Source organism: Pyrgilauda ruficollis, unplaced genomic scaffold, assembly GCF_017590135.1.
Source record: "Pyrgilauda ruficollis isolate IOZ18807 unplaced genomic scaffold, ASM1759013v1 scaffold19, whole genome shotgun sequence".
Classification (NCBI taxonomy): domain Eukaryota; kingdom Metazoa; phylum Chordata; class Aves; order Passeriformes; family Passeridae; genus Pyrgilauda; species Pyrgilauda ruficollis.
This window is the reverse complement of record NW_024518095.1, coordinates 6088148-6108398: the sequence shown is the minus strand read 5'-3', so window position 1 is coordinate 6108398 and position 20251 is coordinate 6088148. Positions and strand designations below refer to the sequence as shown.

Here is a 20251-nt window from a genome sequence, read left to right as displayed (position 1 = left end):
AATTCTATTCAAAACTTACTTGCTAGCTACTACTCTGCACACAGTGACCTCTTTCTCAAACAAAAAACCCCAAAAAGTAGCAGGAAAACAGCTACAGGTGAGACATGAGAAGGAGAAATTAATACAAAAAACCAAACAAAAAAAAAACCAAAAAAAACGAAAACCAAAAAGAAAAAAAAAAAGGTCAAAAAGGGGGGGGAGGGGGGCGGGGGGGGGAATTTAATTAAAGTATTTCCCATATAAAGTATGGTTCTTAATCAGGAAAAGGAAGATTCTGATACAAAATGCTTAAAGCTCAAAAAAGAGTTGAAACTTTATCTATATATGCAGAGGAAACATCAACATTTCCTTTGGCTTACTTCCCTGATTTATAAGGACAGTGCCACATATGTCTTAAAAGCAGATTGTATCAATATTCAGGTTAAGAGTTGTCAAACTAACAATGCAAGTGAAACAACCCCAGGTTCACCTACCACTACTGATACACTGCTTACTTTAAACAGTTACATTTTGCCTGCAACTGGAAAGATTAGGAGAGATTAGATTAAAATTTAGGCAGATGAGTAAAGTTTCCTAACAAAAAGACAACATCAGGCAGTCTACTACGCATGACTGCTTAGCTGGATTTATCCAACTCTACACAAGCTTCCATGACATGATTCAGGAGAAGCATAACATAAGACATTTTTGTCAAGCAAACTAAAGTTCAGGTTTTTTTAGGCAGGGCAGAAATGAAGACTGCCCAAAGCAAAAAGCTTAGTAGTTATCAAAAACATTACTACTGCCTGTGACTTAAAGGCATTTCTGGAGACTTCCCAGCCATACCAAATGAAGAAGCAAAAAAGACAACTCTGTCTGGTAGACTAACCATTCATGCTGCAGTCCTTTACACATTACTGTTCTGAAAAAGTAACTACATGAAGATGAGGAACTATTATAAAGCACACTACAAACACACTTACAGAAGGCAAGAAAAAAATTACCTTGCATGGAAAAAAAACCAGTAAAAAAAAAGTCTGTATCAAAGGGTCATATTGTTGTTTATTTCTCTTTGATCTTCTCAGACTACCCAGTGGGTATTTAAAAAGAACCGTGAGATAAGAACTGCAAATTACTGCTTCAAAACCATTCACACTTTACATTCTAGGAAGAAAATCATCCTACATCTAACTCAGCAATTTAACTAACTCAGAACTAGATGCATAATATCAAGGAAAGAATATTTTCTACAGATATCACGTAAATTCTGAACTGTGGGATACTGCTGAACTCTGAAGTTGTCCAAGAAGTATTTATATTAAATGCCCTCCTATTTGACTAGTCTTCTCTCAGCACACAAGTGTAAACAGCTACATAAAAATCACTCCTTTACAACCAGATTCACAAGGGAGTCTGTCTGATGCGACAGAAGATCCAGAATCTCCTTTCAAACGTAGCATAATTTCACAAACTATTGAATTATTTTATGGTGTGGGTGAAGATGTTTCTAGTTTGCTTTCATGTAGTATTCTTTCTACTTGCATGAAAATATTTCTCTGCCTACAATGCACTGCAATGGCATAAGAGGTGTGGTACCTTTCATCAAAGACAGCCAGGAACTGCTAGAACACCTTCAGAGAACCAATACATCTTTAACCATCACAAGCCTGTGGACTTACAATTCAACTGGAAATTGATTTTAGAAAAGCTTGGAAGCATACATTTCAGTACAGTTCTAATGCACCCTCATTTTTATTGTTAATTTACAAGAAAACAGCAGAAATTTTAAATGCTGACTAGTACTGTATAGTACCACTGGAATTCCTGGGTAGTTATTGTGAAAATGTTTATTATTAATCCATGCAGAGTTTTAAAACATCATGTTTTACTGCAGATCTGAAGACATGAGCTTGTATCACTGCATTTGTTTCTGAGACTAAAAACGTATATAGAAATTGAAGCCTTTGAAAGAAAATTAAAAATCTGAGAATCAGGCTCTCAAACTATGTTGAAATTGACAGTACATTCTATACTATCACCTCTTTCACAAGAATTACTGTATCGTGGGAAAACAATTTTACTCTACTAGGAAAATGTAATTCATTCACATTTTACTACAGAAAGTCAAACATGGTTTTACTTGTTACTAATTATACAGATCTTACTCTGAAAGACCATGGGAATCATGGAAACCAAACACGTTTTACTATCACCTCTGGCAGACTGCTCTTTCATCATAAAAGAGGGCTAAAAAATCTGTTTCTTTGACAAGAAAATAGTTTTGGGTCAAATCACACAAAAATTCAAGAAAAACATGACTATGAAATGCTAAAGCTCAGAAACTACAGGTAAGCTATCCAAAACACATGCAGTATGGTGGTTAACTCTGAGGAAAAGCATCCCTCACAACTCCCTCATAAGGACTCCACTAAATTTGTGTATCAAGAAATACCATGTATCAAATGTATATAGTGATGTATCAAAATACCATCACTATTTTCTGGGAGGCTATCTACATGTGGTTGACCTACGGCCAATAACCACAGTGTCAGAGCTCAATGCAAACATGGCAGAGAAAATACAAATGCATAGAGACACGAGGACATAAGGTCCCAGACATTACAATCACTAAGTCTTTTAACATCTTCTCAATTTCCCTGATGCTGCTTTGGAAGACTAGTGATACAAGAAGGGTTCAGATGATCTAAAGCAAACACTACTCATCTCCACCTTTAGAATATAGCCAGGAGTTACGACTTCAGTGAAAAAATAAGGAAAAAATTATCTGAATGGTCTCAGAGATTAAAAAAAAATCTGTCATTTTAATTAAGGGAGCATTTTAAGGCAAACGTAAAATCGTAAATGCCCCATTAGTACAGAATTCAGCACTGCTGTTAACCTCTGACCCAGCCTTCCTCCTAATCTCATGACATCATCTGATGCTGCAATTGATCTAGATTGAAGTAGAAAGTGTATTTCTCTCTCATCAAGACACAAACTTTTGAAAGACTTTGTTAACAATCTTGCTAGCAATGCCTTTCATTTTAACAAGTCTACAGTCTTATGAAATCCAAGGCACAAACAAAGCAGGAAAAAAAAATAACACTTATTCTCTTACTGAATAATTTATTCAGGAACCATATTGAAATGTCTAACAAATGCATGGCATAAATGCATTATCTAATATTAAAAAAACCTGACAGCACTTTAAGAAAAAAGCTGCACTCCAAGCAAAGTGTAAAAACTCAGTGGATCCCTAAACTTTAAAGTTTCATTTTCCTTTCTAGTTCCCTTTCTGATCACAACTGCAACAAATTCAAAACAATCTTTAATGTATAGTACAATAGCACACCATTTGAGCAGGAAATTTGGAATGAATGAAAAATGCAAAATAGCAAATTTGCATTTACTTTGTTCACTCTCTGTAGCCTGTAAAGCTTCCAGGCTCAATAAGCTTCAAGTGCAAATTGTAATTCTCATTTTTCTAACTAGTAAACAGCAGAGAGAATTACAGAGAATTGAAAGCCATTACACAAAAGACAACCAGTTATACAAAGACACTACCTATTCATTACATCCCTAGAGGGTTTGAACTGAGCACTCATCAACAGAAGTGGAGTGTGCTTGGAAACAGAAGTTTAAAGATTGCATGACATAAGACTATCACAGAGAGGATACAGCACTATGTGAACAGCCATGAGTTTTGGAGGAAAGATAGCAGAGATGAGTTAGGGATAGGAAAACGTAGTCCTTATGCAGGAAGAGGAAGAAAGTGGGTATAATGGAAGGAATAGGTTTATGGTTGTACAGTCTGTACAGACCCGTGCCATGACTAAGCAATTCCAAAACAGTGCAAGTTTAGAAAGACAAGCAAAGCAAGTTACCTCTCCAGTATAACACTGGTAAGAATCACATGAAGAGTTGAGAATTAGCAAGAACTCTGACATCAACAGTCTCATTATAGTGCTGAATTGCTTCTGTTAAGACCACACAAAGAGCTTGAAAACATATAACATGCAGTTAAGTATGTCCTAGCAGCTTTCATTCCAATTCCTTAAGAACAGCCTTAACAAATTTTAGAGTGAAATAGGAAACATTTCCATCTTTAAGAGACAAAGTGGTATACACTGGAATAAGATTTTTAGATCATTCCAAACTATCAGTAGCAGATCCAAGTTGTGGTTTTCAAGTACATGAGCTGTAATTTCATATACTGTAAAGAAGAGCTTTTCTAAAGTTTGGATGTTAATTTGTTCTTATTTTCTAGGGTTCCAAGTTTAACTGCTAGGATTATATATTCACATGCAAGGTCCTCAAGTTTAGCTCAGGTTAATGTTTTCTTTCAGTGGTCAAAAGCTAAGCAAACACACACAATAGCAAAGGAAACCACTACTCAGCAATACAACAACAGAAAAAGCAATGTCTGAATCCATAGTTAAGGTTTGCTATGACAGTAACGATGACTGCATCCAACAAGATAAGGTAACAAACAGAGGGTAGCAAGTTCAAACACAAGATGAGCTTAAACCCAAACAAGAATGGAGTCACCTAGAGGAGAAGAAAGGGCACAGATAGAAATAGCACAAAATCTACTCAAAAACTTAAGCACAGAGAAATGTTAAAATGACAAATAATGGCTTTGCATTTATATAGCATCATCCATCCAAACAAGACAAAGCGCTTTACAAATATTAATGAATTGAGACACAGTGTCTTCAAAGGTATCCATATTCAATTTGAAGTGTAGTGTAACAGTACTCTAAAGAACAGAGGCATTTTTACTGCTTCTTTCCTATGCAAGCATTCCCCTATGAAGCACTCCAGTTTCTAAAGCATTTATAAATTCCATTACACATGCTACACTTTTAAACTCTAGAGGAAAGAAGACTCGAAAGGTATATAATCAGTGTCTATAAATACTTATTCAGTAACAACAGAATGACAGAAAATTACTCCTATTCTCAAATATCAGAATGAAGGAAAGCCTACATTTCAAGAACAGTGTTTAACCAGATATTGCAGCAAAAGCTTCCATGGTTAAGTAGCAGCAGCAGCACTAGAAAAAAGACATTATCAAAGAATAATTCTAAGACATCAGCACTGCACTTAGAAAATTTTACATAAAATAATTACATCATAATAAATCCATACGAAATGAGGAGACTTCAAATGCACCTTCTGGCCTATCTATCATTCTGCAATATTAGAAACACTTTGAAGAGAGAAAAAGAGGGAGGAAACAAGACAACGAACCTTACCCTCTGAGCTTTTGCAAGTTCTTCTTTCAATCGCTCATAGCCCTTTTCTCTTACTTCCAGTACAGATGGGCTCCGTAAGTGAGATAAACTGTCTGTACTCAACCCAAAAATATCTTCATTTCCTTCAGCAACATCTGCTACTGTAGTACCCTGCAAAAGCTCTCTCTCCACGTTATTGCTCTCCTTCCTGGCATTACTGTGATTGAATGCCCCACTCTGGGGTCCAGAGGTAGAACCAAGTACTGTGTCGGTAACATTGATGCTGTAAAGAAAGCAAGATAATTTTTTTTATATAATACATTAAGAATAAGTATTTTAGAAATGGCAGTAGTGATGCTGAATATATAATTATGGACACAATTTAATATTGCAACATTGCATCTTTAATGAAGAAAATAGTTTACTTGCAACAAACATCAACAATTTAAATAAAAAGACACTTCTTTACCTGACACCTGATACTTCTCCACAATTCAGTTGTCTGGGAGATGAATAAACAGGTTGTGTAGGAAGGTCAGAAACATTTAATGCATTGGGTTGGATTGGTGTGGACACAACAGAAGGATGTGGTCGGTAGATTACACTGGGTGAGGTAGTTTGTTCCTGAGTCCCTGGCTCATTTACTCCAAGAAGATCTGGTGTAGTAGGCGAAGCGAGGTTCACTTCATGAAAGCCTTCCAAGGGGTCACTGGCCATAATAAAAGCTTCATTATATGGATCCCTAAATGAAATAATCACATTATCAGAAAGTAAACAGGAAACACTTAAATATATCTGACAGCTATTTGAATTTTAAAACCACTCAAATACGTTCAGAATACTTTGTGATAGAATAGAAACTGTGGACTACTCCAGCAAAAGTACAAACTTCAACCACCAAAAATGTTTTTTCCCATCCATTGTACTGCTGAGTCCAGAAGACCTAACAGCAGACTCTGCATCTAAATGGGATGATGAAATCAAGAACATACTCTACATCATAAAACAACGTTATTCTTAATATAATCTAGAGTTGTTTCATATCAAAACAAATATATTTCATTCATGAAAGAGGGGTAGACCTGGGAATCAGTGAAGAAAAAAAAAAATTTCTAAACCTGAAACTTTCACTTTTCATCTCAATGAAGCAAATAATCTAGGACAGAAATCAGTGAACCTTTAAATAAATTACAGTCCATAGTGGTTTTGGCTCAATTACTCATCTGATCTTTTAACAGTTAACTGAAATGACAGACTTTGCTAATAAGATTTTTCATGAAGTATGTATTTAATTCATCACATGATTAAGTGAACATGACAATTGTGAACAAGTATACCAAAAATATATTATAGTTAAAAAGTACTATGAATTGGCAATTTCACTGACAATCTTTCATTTTTTTTTTAATTACATAAGCTTTTCATAAAATCAATGGAAAACATGTACAACACATGTCCTACTTTCCAGCAATTTCTCAGAGATGACAAAAATCTTTGCATAATTCAAAACTGTATGTTGGAAGGAGTATGAAGAAATTTGTGAAGGAATTACTTAGCACTGATTATTCACTGCAAAAAAAAAAAAACCCACCTTTTCCACGTTACATAAATACAGAAGAGAGAAAGTACTCCAAAAGTTACCTAATGTACAAAAAAAAAAAATCTAAACAAAATAATACATTGTATTTTACAGAGAAAGTTGCTTGGATCCTACACTTGAAAAGACAAGGCAGGAAGAAGATATAGAAAGATGGTGGTCATAACCATGAAGAGAGGATGCCATCAACTTACATGTACATCCACTTCATTAGCTACTTCACAAAACACACAGGAAGACATCAAGAAAAGAATCCCAAAATTATATATGAAGTAATGTTTTAGTAAAATTAAGACTTTCTGGTCACCTTAAACACATAGAACACTACTCAAAACTGTTCTGCATCTCAAGGATTGTGGTGTGCACACACCAGAGTGAAACACGGAGCTTTGCCACATCAGCAGGTACACATGGGAGAAATTCAACCATTCAGACAGCAAGAATATGTTAATTGCTCAAAAAAAAAGAAAAAAAGGCAAGGAAAAAAGAAAATAAAAAACTGACCCCCCTCTAAGAAACTTCAGGGACAAAAAGGACCTTAAATGAACAAAAAGGAATGTTTTTGTTTCGAGTTCCTTTTTTGCAGAAAATTTCATGCAGACATTTGTTTTATTTTGAACTATCAAGAGCAGTTGCACAAATATGATTTACACAGAAAAACACTTTGGGCTTTGAAGCTTTCCTATAACAGCAATGAAAAGCTTATTTTTGAGTTTAAGTAACTTTGGCAAATATTGCTGTTTGTATTCCCTACAATTCTTAACTATTAGAAGCCTTATAATTACATGCTCTACATGATGATAAAGCCTGTTAAGTAGACAAATTAAAATGAAGGAACTGACACAGCTACAGGATGTTTCTTCAAAGTTCAATTTCAAGAATATTTTCAGCTCTACAATGCAATTATTACATAATTGTTTTACATTTAATAAGCTAAAACACTGTCATCTTTATAGTTCATCGCACCAGTGGAAAAACATCCATGGCACGGATCTCAAAGTCAGGGTCACATCTACACAAACAGTTTCCCTTTCTTTGTTCCCACCACTCTCCTGTTCATTGGCCACCAAGCCAGCCATACCCAGCACCACTATACTGGCAACAATACCAACCCACCACTAAAAATTCCCAATTCTTTGGATTCCAGTCTTCACAACTAACAAAAGACACAGCTCTGAACATGGATGCACAAGGGCTGCCGGGATGCCTTGTCTTTTCTACAGCACCTAGGAAAGTGCACCCAAATCCACACAAGAGAAGCAGAAATTGAGACCCACCTGAGACCAAAACAGGAACACATTTCTGCCACACACTCCCTGCTGTTGACTGGTTTCTATTTCAAGTTTGAAAGATGCTAGTCATTGCTAGTCACTCTTAAAACTCACAGTCTGCCTTGATATTCAGGAGCGATATCATGGAACTTCATATCACCAGTACCACTGGCTGAACTTGGCTATGCAAGGTTTTTTTCAAAAACCTGGTTTTTAAGAAAATACTACTTAGCCTTTTTACAAGAATAAAAGGAAAGGCTCAAGAAAAGCTTATTTATTGTTTTTTCATTTATTTTACTATTTCTGTACAAATATTAGGGCTGTCTGTTTGGAGCAAATATTTTAAGAACACAGAGTAAGCAACAGGTTAAAAGATGTTCCATTCCATGTATCTGTGATAACAGACAAAAATTCCTCTACATTCTGAAGCTCAGGAGGCCATGCTGGCTCACACAGAGAAAAAACAATTGAAAGCCTACTTATTACCTTTCAAATATTCAAATGCACTGCTAGCTGTCCCTCCGGACCATCACATCAATTTACCCTGGCAAAATAATATGGTTCAGGGGACAGAAGGGAGGAATCCATCCTACCTACATGGTCCCACTCTACTCTTTTATACAGCTTTTCCACCTAATCTGCCTATATCCTGCAGTATTTTTAACCAAAAAATAAATAAATAAATAAAAAGCCCAAACCAAAAAGATTAGGATTTTTACAAGACTATTATTCAGCTTGTACGTTAAATATTGACCTCAGCCTAAACAGGAAATAAATCCATGCATAACTTCTCAGCTATCAAAAACCAAGCTCTTTCTGATACAGGAAGTTAAAAAGTTTAAAAAGTTATGCAAGTTATTCCTGGAAGAGCTGAAAATAAAGTCTCTCAGCTATATATTTCCCATTGCCTGTCAAATGGGCACTCATAAGCAAACCATCTGTGTAAAACACTTTCCAGTCACAACTTTTTTCTTTCCTAAGATTACTTCTCACTAGGCAGTGAGCAGCAGAAGCTGGGTACACCACCCAGACAAGAGAAAGGAGCCCATATTAAGTATCTCAGTTTCAAGACTCACCAACACCATTACAAACACACATCAGACATCAATGAAACCAAACATATGTCCAAAAAGCCAGGTGGTTGTAAAATTATAAGCTCTCTCGGGAAAGAACTCTTCGAAGCAGTGGTAACCAAAAGGAGAAGGATTAAAAATCCACATTAAATTTCAGTGTCATTAAATATTAGAGGCTTCCTTAAGGCTGGCAGGAAGGATTCATATTATTGACTAAGGCAGCGATGAACAGCCTTGCTGTGAAGGAACATGAAGCAAATGGTAAGCTGAGAGCTTCTCTAGGAGCCAAGCTGACTGTGTGCAAAAAAACCACACACTGTTGACACAGCACTCTTTAGTAGTAATTCTGCTACTGTGAACAAAAGCTGATATTCTGACATTTCAGAGCAGCACACAGGTTAAATAAAATAATTAATTTTCTTAGTATTTCTTCTACCACATTAATATAAGGTGAAGGCTTGGAATCACATTAGTGCCTACTAAATGTGATTATTTTTTTCTTAGTTTATACTATGCAATTAGCATCACACAAAAAATGTCAAGTACTGTAATAAATCAGGATGAAACAACAAAATAATTCATTTCCTTATGCTTTCATCTGGAAATAATGCAAATTTGGAGGGAGCTGACAAATGTCACTTTTTATTACCTCCTCACTGCCACACCTGCACTGCTGACTAACCACAACTTCATGAGGAAACTATGCTCAAATCTGTTATTTTGTCTAATAGTAATCTAAAATGTACTGCAAAGAAACCAGTTTAACACTTCCTAAAGCTTCTAACAGAAATTGAGAAGCACAAACATTTTTAACAGCAGTCAAATCAAAATGCTTAACCTAATTTTTCTGTTACAACTGTAATAGAGGTTTAAGTACTTGTCTGAATCAAAGCACTCAATAACTAAATATTAAAAAGCTCCCTGAAAGGCAGTAATTTATTAAGGTTTGTTTCCTGAAAAAAAAAAAAATTGTTGAAAACCACCTACTACAAACTCTGGAGTTTGTCTTTCACAGATTGCTTTTGAATACCAGACACTCCGTATATAAGATAACATAACTCTGAACAATCTCCTGACTGCTACAGTCCATTTAAAAACAATGCCAACACCAAACATTTCACACATCAGTAACCTCATTTTCAGCTTTAACAGTAAAAGAATGCAATCATAACAGAATGGCTACCTGCAAAAGAGTACAATCATAACAGAATGGCTACCTGCTCGAGTAGGAAGAAAAAAAAATCCCTTAAGGAAGAAAGTTAACACCTCTAAACATTTTCACCGAGAGCAAATTCTAGTTAGTATTTATCAAAAGAATGTGCCCATTAGCCACTGTGGTTTAACCTCCAAGCAGAAGGCCTTTAATATGTAACTGAGTCTCAAAGACTTCAACAGAGTCCAACATGTGCTTCAGCTGATTTGGGAGGGGTCTGGAAACGAATTTTTCCTCAAAACGCCATTAGCCCACCACTGGGCCTGCATTCTTCTCAGTCGGTTTAGGGAAAAAAAATTGAACTATGTGGCATTGCAGAGCCTGGAATGTAATATGTTTTAAACTCTAAAGAACTCAGTAGGGAATTAAGAACAGTGGATTAATGAACACCTTTTAAAGAAGCAGTTTAGTTAAGTACTGCTACTTCAAACCTATCACATGCAAATAGGTGGTTTAAAATTTAAATTGTTGTAAGGGATATACAGGCAATATTTTCAAGTTCAAAACTAATTCAATTACATCTACCTAGTATAAGATACTGAAGAGATGTACACACAGGATAAAATGTGGTAGATTTTCTTCCTAAACTGTTTTTATATTTAAGCTTAGCCAGAGATTTCAAGCAAGTTTAAATACCATTGTCACTGCCAGTGGATTGCATGAACACAAGTCAATATTTGGCATAGGAATTCCTTTAAGGTTTGCAAAAAAATATTTCCCAGTCCTAAAATCTTGCAATTGTAATAGAAATTTCTTCTCCAGAAACCCAAAACAAAGCGTGGGGTTTTTTTGGTTTTAGTTTGGTTTTTTTTGAGCCAGTAAGATATGTCCGAAAAGAAAGCACTGGACTACTCCAGTCTTAACATATTCTACTTTTATTTTATTTTGACCTCACACAATGTATTTACCAGCAAATGATAAATCAGGCATGACAGTAAATGGAAAGTAAGGTGTAAGATCAACAAGTTTACAGAATTTAACAGCTAGCACAAACACTCTTGGTTTAATGTGAGAATATTTTTCTACTGCATTCCCTCTAATGTTGTCATATAATACTATGATGTGGGTCTATTTTTACTCTCACTTTATGCATTGAAAACACTATTTTGCACTGTTTCAAAAGAAACAGTCTACTTGATAGCAGGATTTTATGAAGTTACAAAACTTCATAAAGTTTTGATGAACTGATGATAAAAAAATCTCTTTCAAAAACTTTTTTTTAGGTATATCTTCGACTAGAAAAATATACATACAGACAGCAAGTGTCTCTCTTACAGAAACAAGCAGCACACAAGATTCAATGACCTATATTTATGAAGTGCTTGTGAAACTTATAAATAAACATGGTTAGAGTCTGCTAGATAGTACACCTCTTACTAGAGTGAAAAGTCAGTGCTTTGCAAAGGCAAAGAATACCACAAACTTTCATTGTAAACAAACATTCAAAGAATGCTGTTCTGTTAAAAAAGACTCTCAAACCAAGTTAATTAAGATGAAAATATGATTCTCTTTGCAGTTCCTGTTCTTTTTAAAGCAGAGTATTGTTCTGCCTTATCTTGGAAACTGTTTCACAAGCCCATCTCAGGTTTAAACCTGATCACAATGACTGTAGTGTCATTCTTGCCAAGACTTGGACCCAAAGACCCTCTCGTTTTCAGTTAACACTGAAAATATTCAGTAAGTAAACTTAAACTTCAGTAAAATTACCATGAATTTCCCGACATTGTACCTGCAAATGCATTTAAAGAAATATTTTCTTAATTTATAAAAAGTGGTTAGTGTATTAGTGCTAATGAAGTCTCTAATACAAGTCTTGACAGGTTACAGTAAGACAATATTTTACATGCCATATTAAAAAAGGTCTTAAAAATAAAAATCCAAAGTACGCATCTCCTTTCTGAGAAAATCCATAAACCTAAGTGGAACAGTGAGTGACCATCTCATTTGGTATTTTACATGAATTTTTAAACCAAATCAATAACAGCTATGAAGAAAGCTGCAGTCTATAATCAAAATGCTTCTTGTGACCGTTCTGTTCTCCTATGGAAAAAAAAAAATCCCCTTTTAAATATAGCATAACAAGATAGATATTCCAGTCGCAGCTGTGAGGTGCACTCCCATTTGTTATTTATTAAAAGCATAATGAGAACAGTAAATTATTTATCCTTCTTTGCTCACTAGGTAACATTAACCAAGCACAACGGATGAATGACTGCCAAGAGACAAATACAGAAGGCCAAACTTTAACCCTTCCAAAAACTCATTAAACAGATCTATAATAGAAACAACAATAAAAATATTAAAGCAACAAGATTTCAGGTTTTGCCCTACAGTGAGGAATACAAGTATTTGAACAGATGGTAGCTGCCAATACATACTTCTAGTCTGAACAACCTTACATCTGCTTCGAAAGAGAAGCTGATAATTTCAGTTACACCAAGTCTACACAAGATTAAATAATTAATCTATTTAAATAACTGTTTTTGAGACTTCCTAAGAACATGCATAAAAAGGAATGCAGCGAACAAAGCAAGCAACATAAAATTTAGTATATCATCTGCAAACAAAACAGACAACACTTTCAAACTCATGAAAACACTGTAGCTTTTTGTCAGCAAGACAAACTTTGAGAGTGTCATTAAGGCTTTGGTCATTCTGTTCTCCTGCTTCCAAAGCCCTGCGAGCCTCGGGGAATTACTGGAGCATCAGCACTCTAGCAGTACAAATTTCTGTACAGCTCATCGCTTAAAATCAGCTTGTACCAAAATTTACTTTCTGAGCCTTACTGTCCAATATAACTACATTAGAAATTAAGGCAAAGTCAAATAGGCTACTTCAGCTTACAAGACCACTTATCGGCGACTAAGTATGGCCCTCAATATTGCTCGACAAACCATAAAGCAACGACAAAAGCTACAGGCGCGGGCAGCCCCACTGTCCCACAGCGCAGAACGCCACTCCTGTCCCTGCCCACGCTGCTCTGCACTCCTCGAGGGGGGCAAAATCTGCGACCCCCACAAGGGGCCCTGCCCGGCCCGCCCCCCGCTTCTCTCTCTGCCCCGTTCGGCGCTCTCCCCTGATCCGCACCTGCCGCCCCGCCGGCCGAGAGCTCTGTGAGCGGAGGCGAGGCGTTCAGCACTAGCTCAGCTCCTTCCCGCGTCCCTCCTCTCCCGGTCTCGGTCACCGCCGCCGGGCCGCCCTTCCCCTCGGGCCCCGCACAGGCGCTACGTGGGGGGCACGGCAGCTGCTCCGACCCGCCGGCCCCGGGGATGCCATGGCTCTTTGTCCGCCGCCGCTGCCACCCCCGGGGCAGGCACTTCCCGGGCTGATCCCTAAGAACTACTTATGCCCTGTTTTGCCTTCGATCGCGGCTGAACTCGGGGACAAGCGCATCCCTGCCGCCGACTGCCCCTTCTGTGCCCACGCAAGCCCGACGGATCCGAGGACGCCCTCCCGCCGCAGACGGGCACAGCGGCAGGGCCCGGGCAGAGTCCCACAGCCGCCACAGCCAGCCCGCGCCCGGTCACGGCGCCCCGGCTAGGGACAGCGCTCCCCGGCGGCGCCTGCTCCGCCCGCCTGGGCACAGGCTCCCGGAGACGCGTCGGCGGGCAGGTGCAGCAGCACTAGCGGGGGGCCACAGCCCGAGCAGCCACCCCACGCTCCCACTGGCGGAGCCGGGGCTGGGGTCGGGGCCGCGCAGCCCCCGCCGCACGTACCTGCCGAGCCTCGAGAGAGGAGCGGCCGCCGCCGCCGCCGCGTCCCCTCAGCCGACCTGCGGGGCCGGGCCGCGCATGCGCGGCGCGGCGCAGAGCCCGCAGCGGGGTGGGGGGGCAGTTTTGCGCGGCCCCGCTGCCGCCCCCTAGCGGCGGGGCGGGGGTGAGCTCCGTGAGGGGAGCGGGGCCGGGCGGGGGAAGGAGGGGCCGGGCCCGCGGGGCCTCCGCCCGTCACCGGGCACAGAGCTGAACCCTGGAACACTGCTCCTCCGCAGGGAGCGGCGAGCACAGCCCTGCTGGGCTCTGAGTGTTCTGCTGCCCCGAAAAACACAGGGAAGTTAATAACTCTGTGTTCAGTGCTTTGCAGTAACAGAGGCACGGGATTGCACAATTGAAAATTACAAAATGAAAAATATGCCAGGTGGTTATCCTGCAATTTTCATTCACGGGGCATGCACTGCTCCAAATCATTTTCCAAGCCTCCCTAACGTATTTATAATTTCATAATTAAAGACCGAACTGTACACACAAAATTTCTGAAATGAGGCCACATGTAAAAGGCCTCACTTGCTAAGGAGAGGTGTTTTTCCAGCTCCAGTGGTTTGATTAAGAGCGATTACTGCTATGTCTCATGTGGGCTTGCCCCAAGCCGCCCCCACTGCCACCCTGACACCAGCACGGTACTTAGCGCACTTGAAGTCCCGGTCTGTACTGTTCTGAGTGTCCTGTGTCTTAAAGGTGATAGGCAAAATGTTATAAAGCTGCTATAAATAAGACTCCATGTCACCACTGGTCTGATTACAGTGCCAAAAAATATGCTTCAAATGACAGCAGTATTAGCCGGGCCATGTCCTTTCCTTGCTGTTAGTGCAGCTGAACTGAATCGTGTGCTGCATGGTGAGGAACTTGAGCAAAAAACCAAGGTAAACAAGACCTTGTCCCATTCATCAGTTAAGGAATCTAGGCCGCATTCCAGTCAATAACTGAAACTTTAATTATCTTGACAGCTTTCAAATGTGAATGTGAAAGAATCCTGTTTGGCCAGTCCTGCAGGACATAGCCACAGACAAATAATGTTCTCTGTGGCACATTCCCCATGGCATCCACCAAGCAAAAAGTTCACTGAGAGCAAAAGAATATGGCAAAGATGACGTCCACAGGCAAATGTATCAATGCCATTCCTCATAAAGTAAAAATACAGTACCTATAAATACTAATATCTTCTAAATTATTTTCCAGTATGTAAATCTACGTTGACTGCAATGGGGCTCAGGCAGAAAAATGGCTACAGAAGGTCATCGTCTGTAGCTTTTCTGGAAGCAATCTGAAAACCAAGAAACCAAAGTGCCAGAAGTGGAATATTCAAACAGCAGTATAACTTGAAGTTTGTTTTAAAACCCCAAAAGAGCAGAGACGTTCAGTATAAGGACCTTGAACTTTAAATTATTTAATTTGCTAATATTGACATGAGATAGAATCCAGGAAGTGCTATCAGATTACAGGTTTGACAAATTAGAAGGCGCATCAGAAATTTTTTAAAAACATGATTGCAAAAGAAATGACAAGTGGAGTCATAAGTTGAAAACAACCTATTAAGACATAGTAAACCAACAAGTGTCTATAATTAGGATTTGTAATCCTATAGTTCTTAATCCTGTACAATGACTGTGCTTGGCATGACAGTTTGTCTTAACCAGATTAGACATCTTGCATTTCAAGAAATAAAAGCAATACAGTTCCAAAGACATTTGACTGCTAAAATTAATCACCAACAGATTTATTTTGTCAAAGTACTCCTGTATTTTGCTGTGTATAATACTTTAAAGAGTCAGGCAGCAACAATCCACAGAAAGCATAATTTACATGGTTAAAATTAAAAGCTAAAATAATTTGAATAAATAAATTGAATTAAATCTGGAGTCATAAATAAGAGAAGTTTTTTCGTGAGGCTGGGACAAAAAAAAAATATTTGAAAAGAGTATTTTTATCCAGCCCTTTGCTCCTTCCTGAGCTGCACATCAGTGTCAGGGTGGAGCTACTCCTCCAGGCATCATGAACTGAGAGCCAAGGTCACCAACGAGGGCACAGTCCAGAGCAGAGCCAGGTGGCGAGAGCAACAAGCTTTGCCATACACCAGTGACCATCACCGAGGGTGAGATGTCAAGTCCAGGATCCCTTCAGGAAGTCTTGTCAGGAGGAGCAGGAGGCGGTACTGGAGACGTGTGACCTGTGTACAGACCTACACCTGGAATGTAGGTCTGGGGCTCATCCAAGGAAGGATCATCCAAGAGAGACTCACACAAGACAGTACGGCTTGGCTGTTTGTTTTGAGCTCTGTAGCGTGGCCAAATGCCCCAGATCAGAAATTCCCATTCTCCAGCTAGATAGAACACTGAATAGGTATCTTGGCACAGACCTGGCTGGAGCAATTTATATACTAAAAATTGAGTCTTGACTTGTGTAGCTTCTCTCCAGTCATACTGATGGAAGGTGTGATAAAAACACTGCAAACAGTTCCTGCACTGCACAGAATCCCCCTGAGCTGCAGCTCTGTCTGTCAGAGTCTTCTGTCACATTTGAGCCATCTGTCTGAGAGACTGTATCTTCAAATGTGGTTGTTTCCTTTCCTAATAGTTACAGTCCGCTTGACCTAAGAAACCTGTTTCAGGGAGGAGAAAACTGAAGGGACAAAGGGCTTCTGTTTTGAAGAAGGTAGTCCCAGACCATGGCAGGGCTCTCTGTTGAAGGCAAGGATTGCTGCAGGACTTTGGAAAAAACAAGTGTGCCATTTTTCTTTGATCTGAATTTAGTTAAAGTTTCTCATCTCCACACAGAAGCACAAATGCCAGCTTGGGAGGAGTTAAAGAAAGAGATGGTTGTTCTCTTTGTAGAAGATATTTAAGTGTTTAGTTGGAGAGGATGTCCCAGCAATGTTATGGATAAATAAAGCAAATAAAATTTGAAATATCACTTTCTACTTGTCTATGGTACTTCTTACTTGTTTATTTTATTATTTTTTTAATATTGAATGAACTGTACTTATTACCTCCCTTTTTGTCAAGATGTTACAAAACAATAAACTCAAGAAAGCCAAAGGATAAGTCTATTGACAGCAGTCACACATGTATTGAAACCCCATAGTACAGTGAAAAAAAACCCCAAAGAATGATCCACTATATACAAAAAAAAGATACAGAGACTTTAAGTCTTATCTATTTTAGAAATCCACCCCCCCCTTCTACTAGCTAAGCTGAACCAATGCTCAAAGTACTGGGAAATGTAGTTCCCCACTCAGACATAACTCTTCAGTGTTTAGCTAACCATTTTGAAAGGAAATCCAATTGATACATTGGCAGAAATAAGCTTCCAGCTGACTGGAGCTCTAAAACTTCTCTCCATGCTGCCCTCCGTGTCCAACTCATAGAATGTTAAAACTGGTGAGATCTGTGGTTTTTTTCAAATCTACGCACTATAAAAAGGCCCAGGATAACAGAAAATAAGCAGGATTGATATTAACTGCTCTTTCTCAAAACTTCCAATGATGAAAGACAGAACAGCCTCCCTAAGCAGTACATTCCAGTACTGAACTAACCTTGGAGTTACAAATATCTTCCAAAGTCTAACCTCATCTCCTGTGCTGCAGTGTAGAAGAGGTAGCAAGCTTATCTCAGTGAATACAGGAAGCAGAATTCAGGGCATTTGATAGCATCACCTATACCCTCAATTTCATCAAAGAATAAACAATTATTTTAATCTTTCCTCAAAGGTGATGTTTTTTAGACCTCCAATTATTTTTATTGTTCTCTCTGGGTTTCTTCCTGTGGGTCTTTATCATAACAGTGCTCAATTCCAGGCACAGCACTCCACCTGGGGTCTGATGAGCACTGGCTTTAAGATATCACACATCTGCCTAAAAATCCCACCAAAGACCTTTGCTTTTTCTCTTATGGCAGCAGAACACTGCTTAACCAGTCCTTCTCCAGCTTGTGTATAACCTCACTTGTGAATTTTCTTCTATGTCCATTGATTCTTACTGAATTCTAATCTTGTTCTGAAGAAAAAATGTTTAAGGCCCTTCACATCTTGCAGATTTGATAAGTGCACTGTCTATTCCATCAGCCAAGTCATTAATTAAAATACTGCATGTTATCAGATCCAGAATGATCCTCTGAGCTGAGATTCTCCTCTTGAAAAATTGACCTTCTAAAAACATGGTTTGGGTGGGGTTTTCATACCCATCTTGTATTGTTTCTGTGGTAATTTATGCTGGACAGCATGCCCCTCCCTTTCTTATGAGATGTCAGGAGGGAATTTCAAAAGCCTTAGCAAACTCTATCACATACATTGATTCTTTCCTATTTATCTTGAAATTGTGTGCTCAAATCATGCAACAAATATGATGCAGCATCAAAATCTCAAACAGCTTTATAGTCTTCACCTCTGTTACCAATGTTATCGCCTCTATTGTCCATGCACTAAATTAATGTCGGAAACAAGAGCTTAAAATTATGTCTAAAAAGGAAATATTCATTAAAGCCCTGTATTCATTAATTGAAAGTCAAGGCTTGAATACTAAAAAATATAAACTTGACAAATAAATTCTTTTATACACACCATATATCTATACACAACTGGCAGAACTCACTGACACAATATTAAAACAATGGCACATTCTTTACTGATTTAAAAAAAACCAAAACAACACTGTTAAGGGAATACACACAACACAGCCTAACCAAGGAATGTACAAATTAATAAAAATATAAATTCTTCATTAACTGTTAAGATGACAAGGATTAAAAAGAAATTTCCCCTTCAAGCACATAGATTACAATTGCCCACTTTGACTGTAAGACTGATTCTGCAAACAAGCTGCCCAACTAGACAGATTCTGCAGTTTAATATGAAATAATAATGCCTCTGCATTTTTTTTTGAAAGTGCTTATAAATGCAGCAATACTAAATAGAAGAAACATAACAACTGAAATGGGCTTACCAACTTATGTAAGGACTGACATGTGGCTTCATTTATCTTTAGAAGCAAGCCAGGGACGGATCCAGAGTGTGATTAAAAATAGCACAATGTGTTCATCCCTAGTTGGAAGACAGCAGAGATACCAAACATGAACTCAGAAACCAGAAAATAAACGTTTCACATTAAAGTTACCTTTCCAAAAATCCAAACAAACCTTGTAGCCCCAACAAACCTGTTGTTCAAACTGAAGGATTCTTTTACTTGATGAGACTCCAAAACCAGCTTCACCAATACTGAAAATAAAACCAGTGAAAGGCACCAGGTGAGAATTCAAGAATCCTGTGTTTTATTCACAAGCCTGCTTTGGACCTTGGTACCTTCCCTGTGCCTTAATTTTTCCGTCTCTAAATGAAATTAATGAAACTTCTTCCTCCTTCTCTATAATACATATGCAAGCGATAAATTTTAAATAATTTTTCAAAGGTCTTCATTCTTTCAGATAGAAGTTGCTATGAAAATGGAATATGTGGCTTTAATGGGCTGGTTTTTCTTTATTTTTGTTCAACAACACAGAGATTCAAAATCAGACTTCAGTCAAGTCTGCTAGTTATTGCTGAGCTGTGCTCTGTGAGGTGAAGCTGATCTTATGGAGAAGATTCTACACATACTAACCATTTCCCTGTGTGACAGAAGTACTGTTTTGTTCACCTTCTGTTTAGAGTTACCTAGTTGGTACAGGCATCGCTCCACTGGGCACAGGAATGCATCCCAGTTTAGAGTGGCCTTTTCTTCTCCTTGTCTTCTTCTGTCTTCTCAAGCTAAGCACACCCATGATGCCAAGGATATGCAAGTTTAGTGCAGCAGACAGGCATTTCTGAAAAGGAATCTGACTTCTTTACTCAGTAGGTGGTAAAAAATGCTTAAGTAGTATTGAAACCAGAGCAGTTTCAGTTGCACAAAAGAAAGGGATTACTGTTACACTTTCCAAAGTGACCTTAAAAGTGCTAGGCCTCCCAGGAGTCTAGTCTCCAGTATCATATACATCTCTGTTGCCTTGATTGGAAATGTTCTCTCACACTCACCGTGGTAGGAAACATTTTCTGTCACCTCATTAAAATAGTCAAAGCATGGATTTACCCAGAGGAGAGTGAAGGATAAATTCCCCTGCTAGCACCATTCAATGCCCGTGCATG

At 38.5% G+C, this 20251-nt stretch overlaps 1 protein-coding gene across 6 annotated transcripts in view; it reads right to left on the bottom strand.

The window, feature by feature from the left end:
• Window positions 1-14243, bottom strand: part of LOC121352526 (RAB3A interacting protein) — a 33016-nt gene extending 18773 nt beyond the window's left edge. For 2 of the 6 annotated variants that reach the window (XM_041465567.1, XM_041465568.1), the window contains exon 1: window positions 5233-5366. Coding sequence is in view for 3 of the 6 variants with exons in the window: in XM_041465564.1 (XP_041321498.1) it covers window positions 5238-5499; window positions 5686-5933 (510 nt within the window). In the remaining 3 variants the exon portion in view is untranslated. Of the gene's footprint in view, window positions 1-5232; window positions 5500-5685; window positions 5959-13457; window positions 14027-14086 lie in introns of those variants that run through there. The other 4 variants (XM_041465564.1, XM_041465566.1, XM_041465565.1 and 1 more) reach the window with 4 other exon arrangements.
• Between the last annotated feature and the right edge of the window lie 6008 nt (window positions 14244-20251).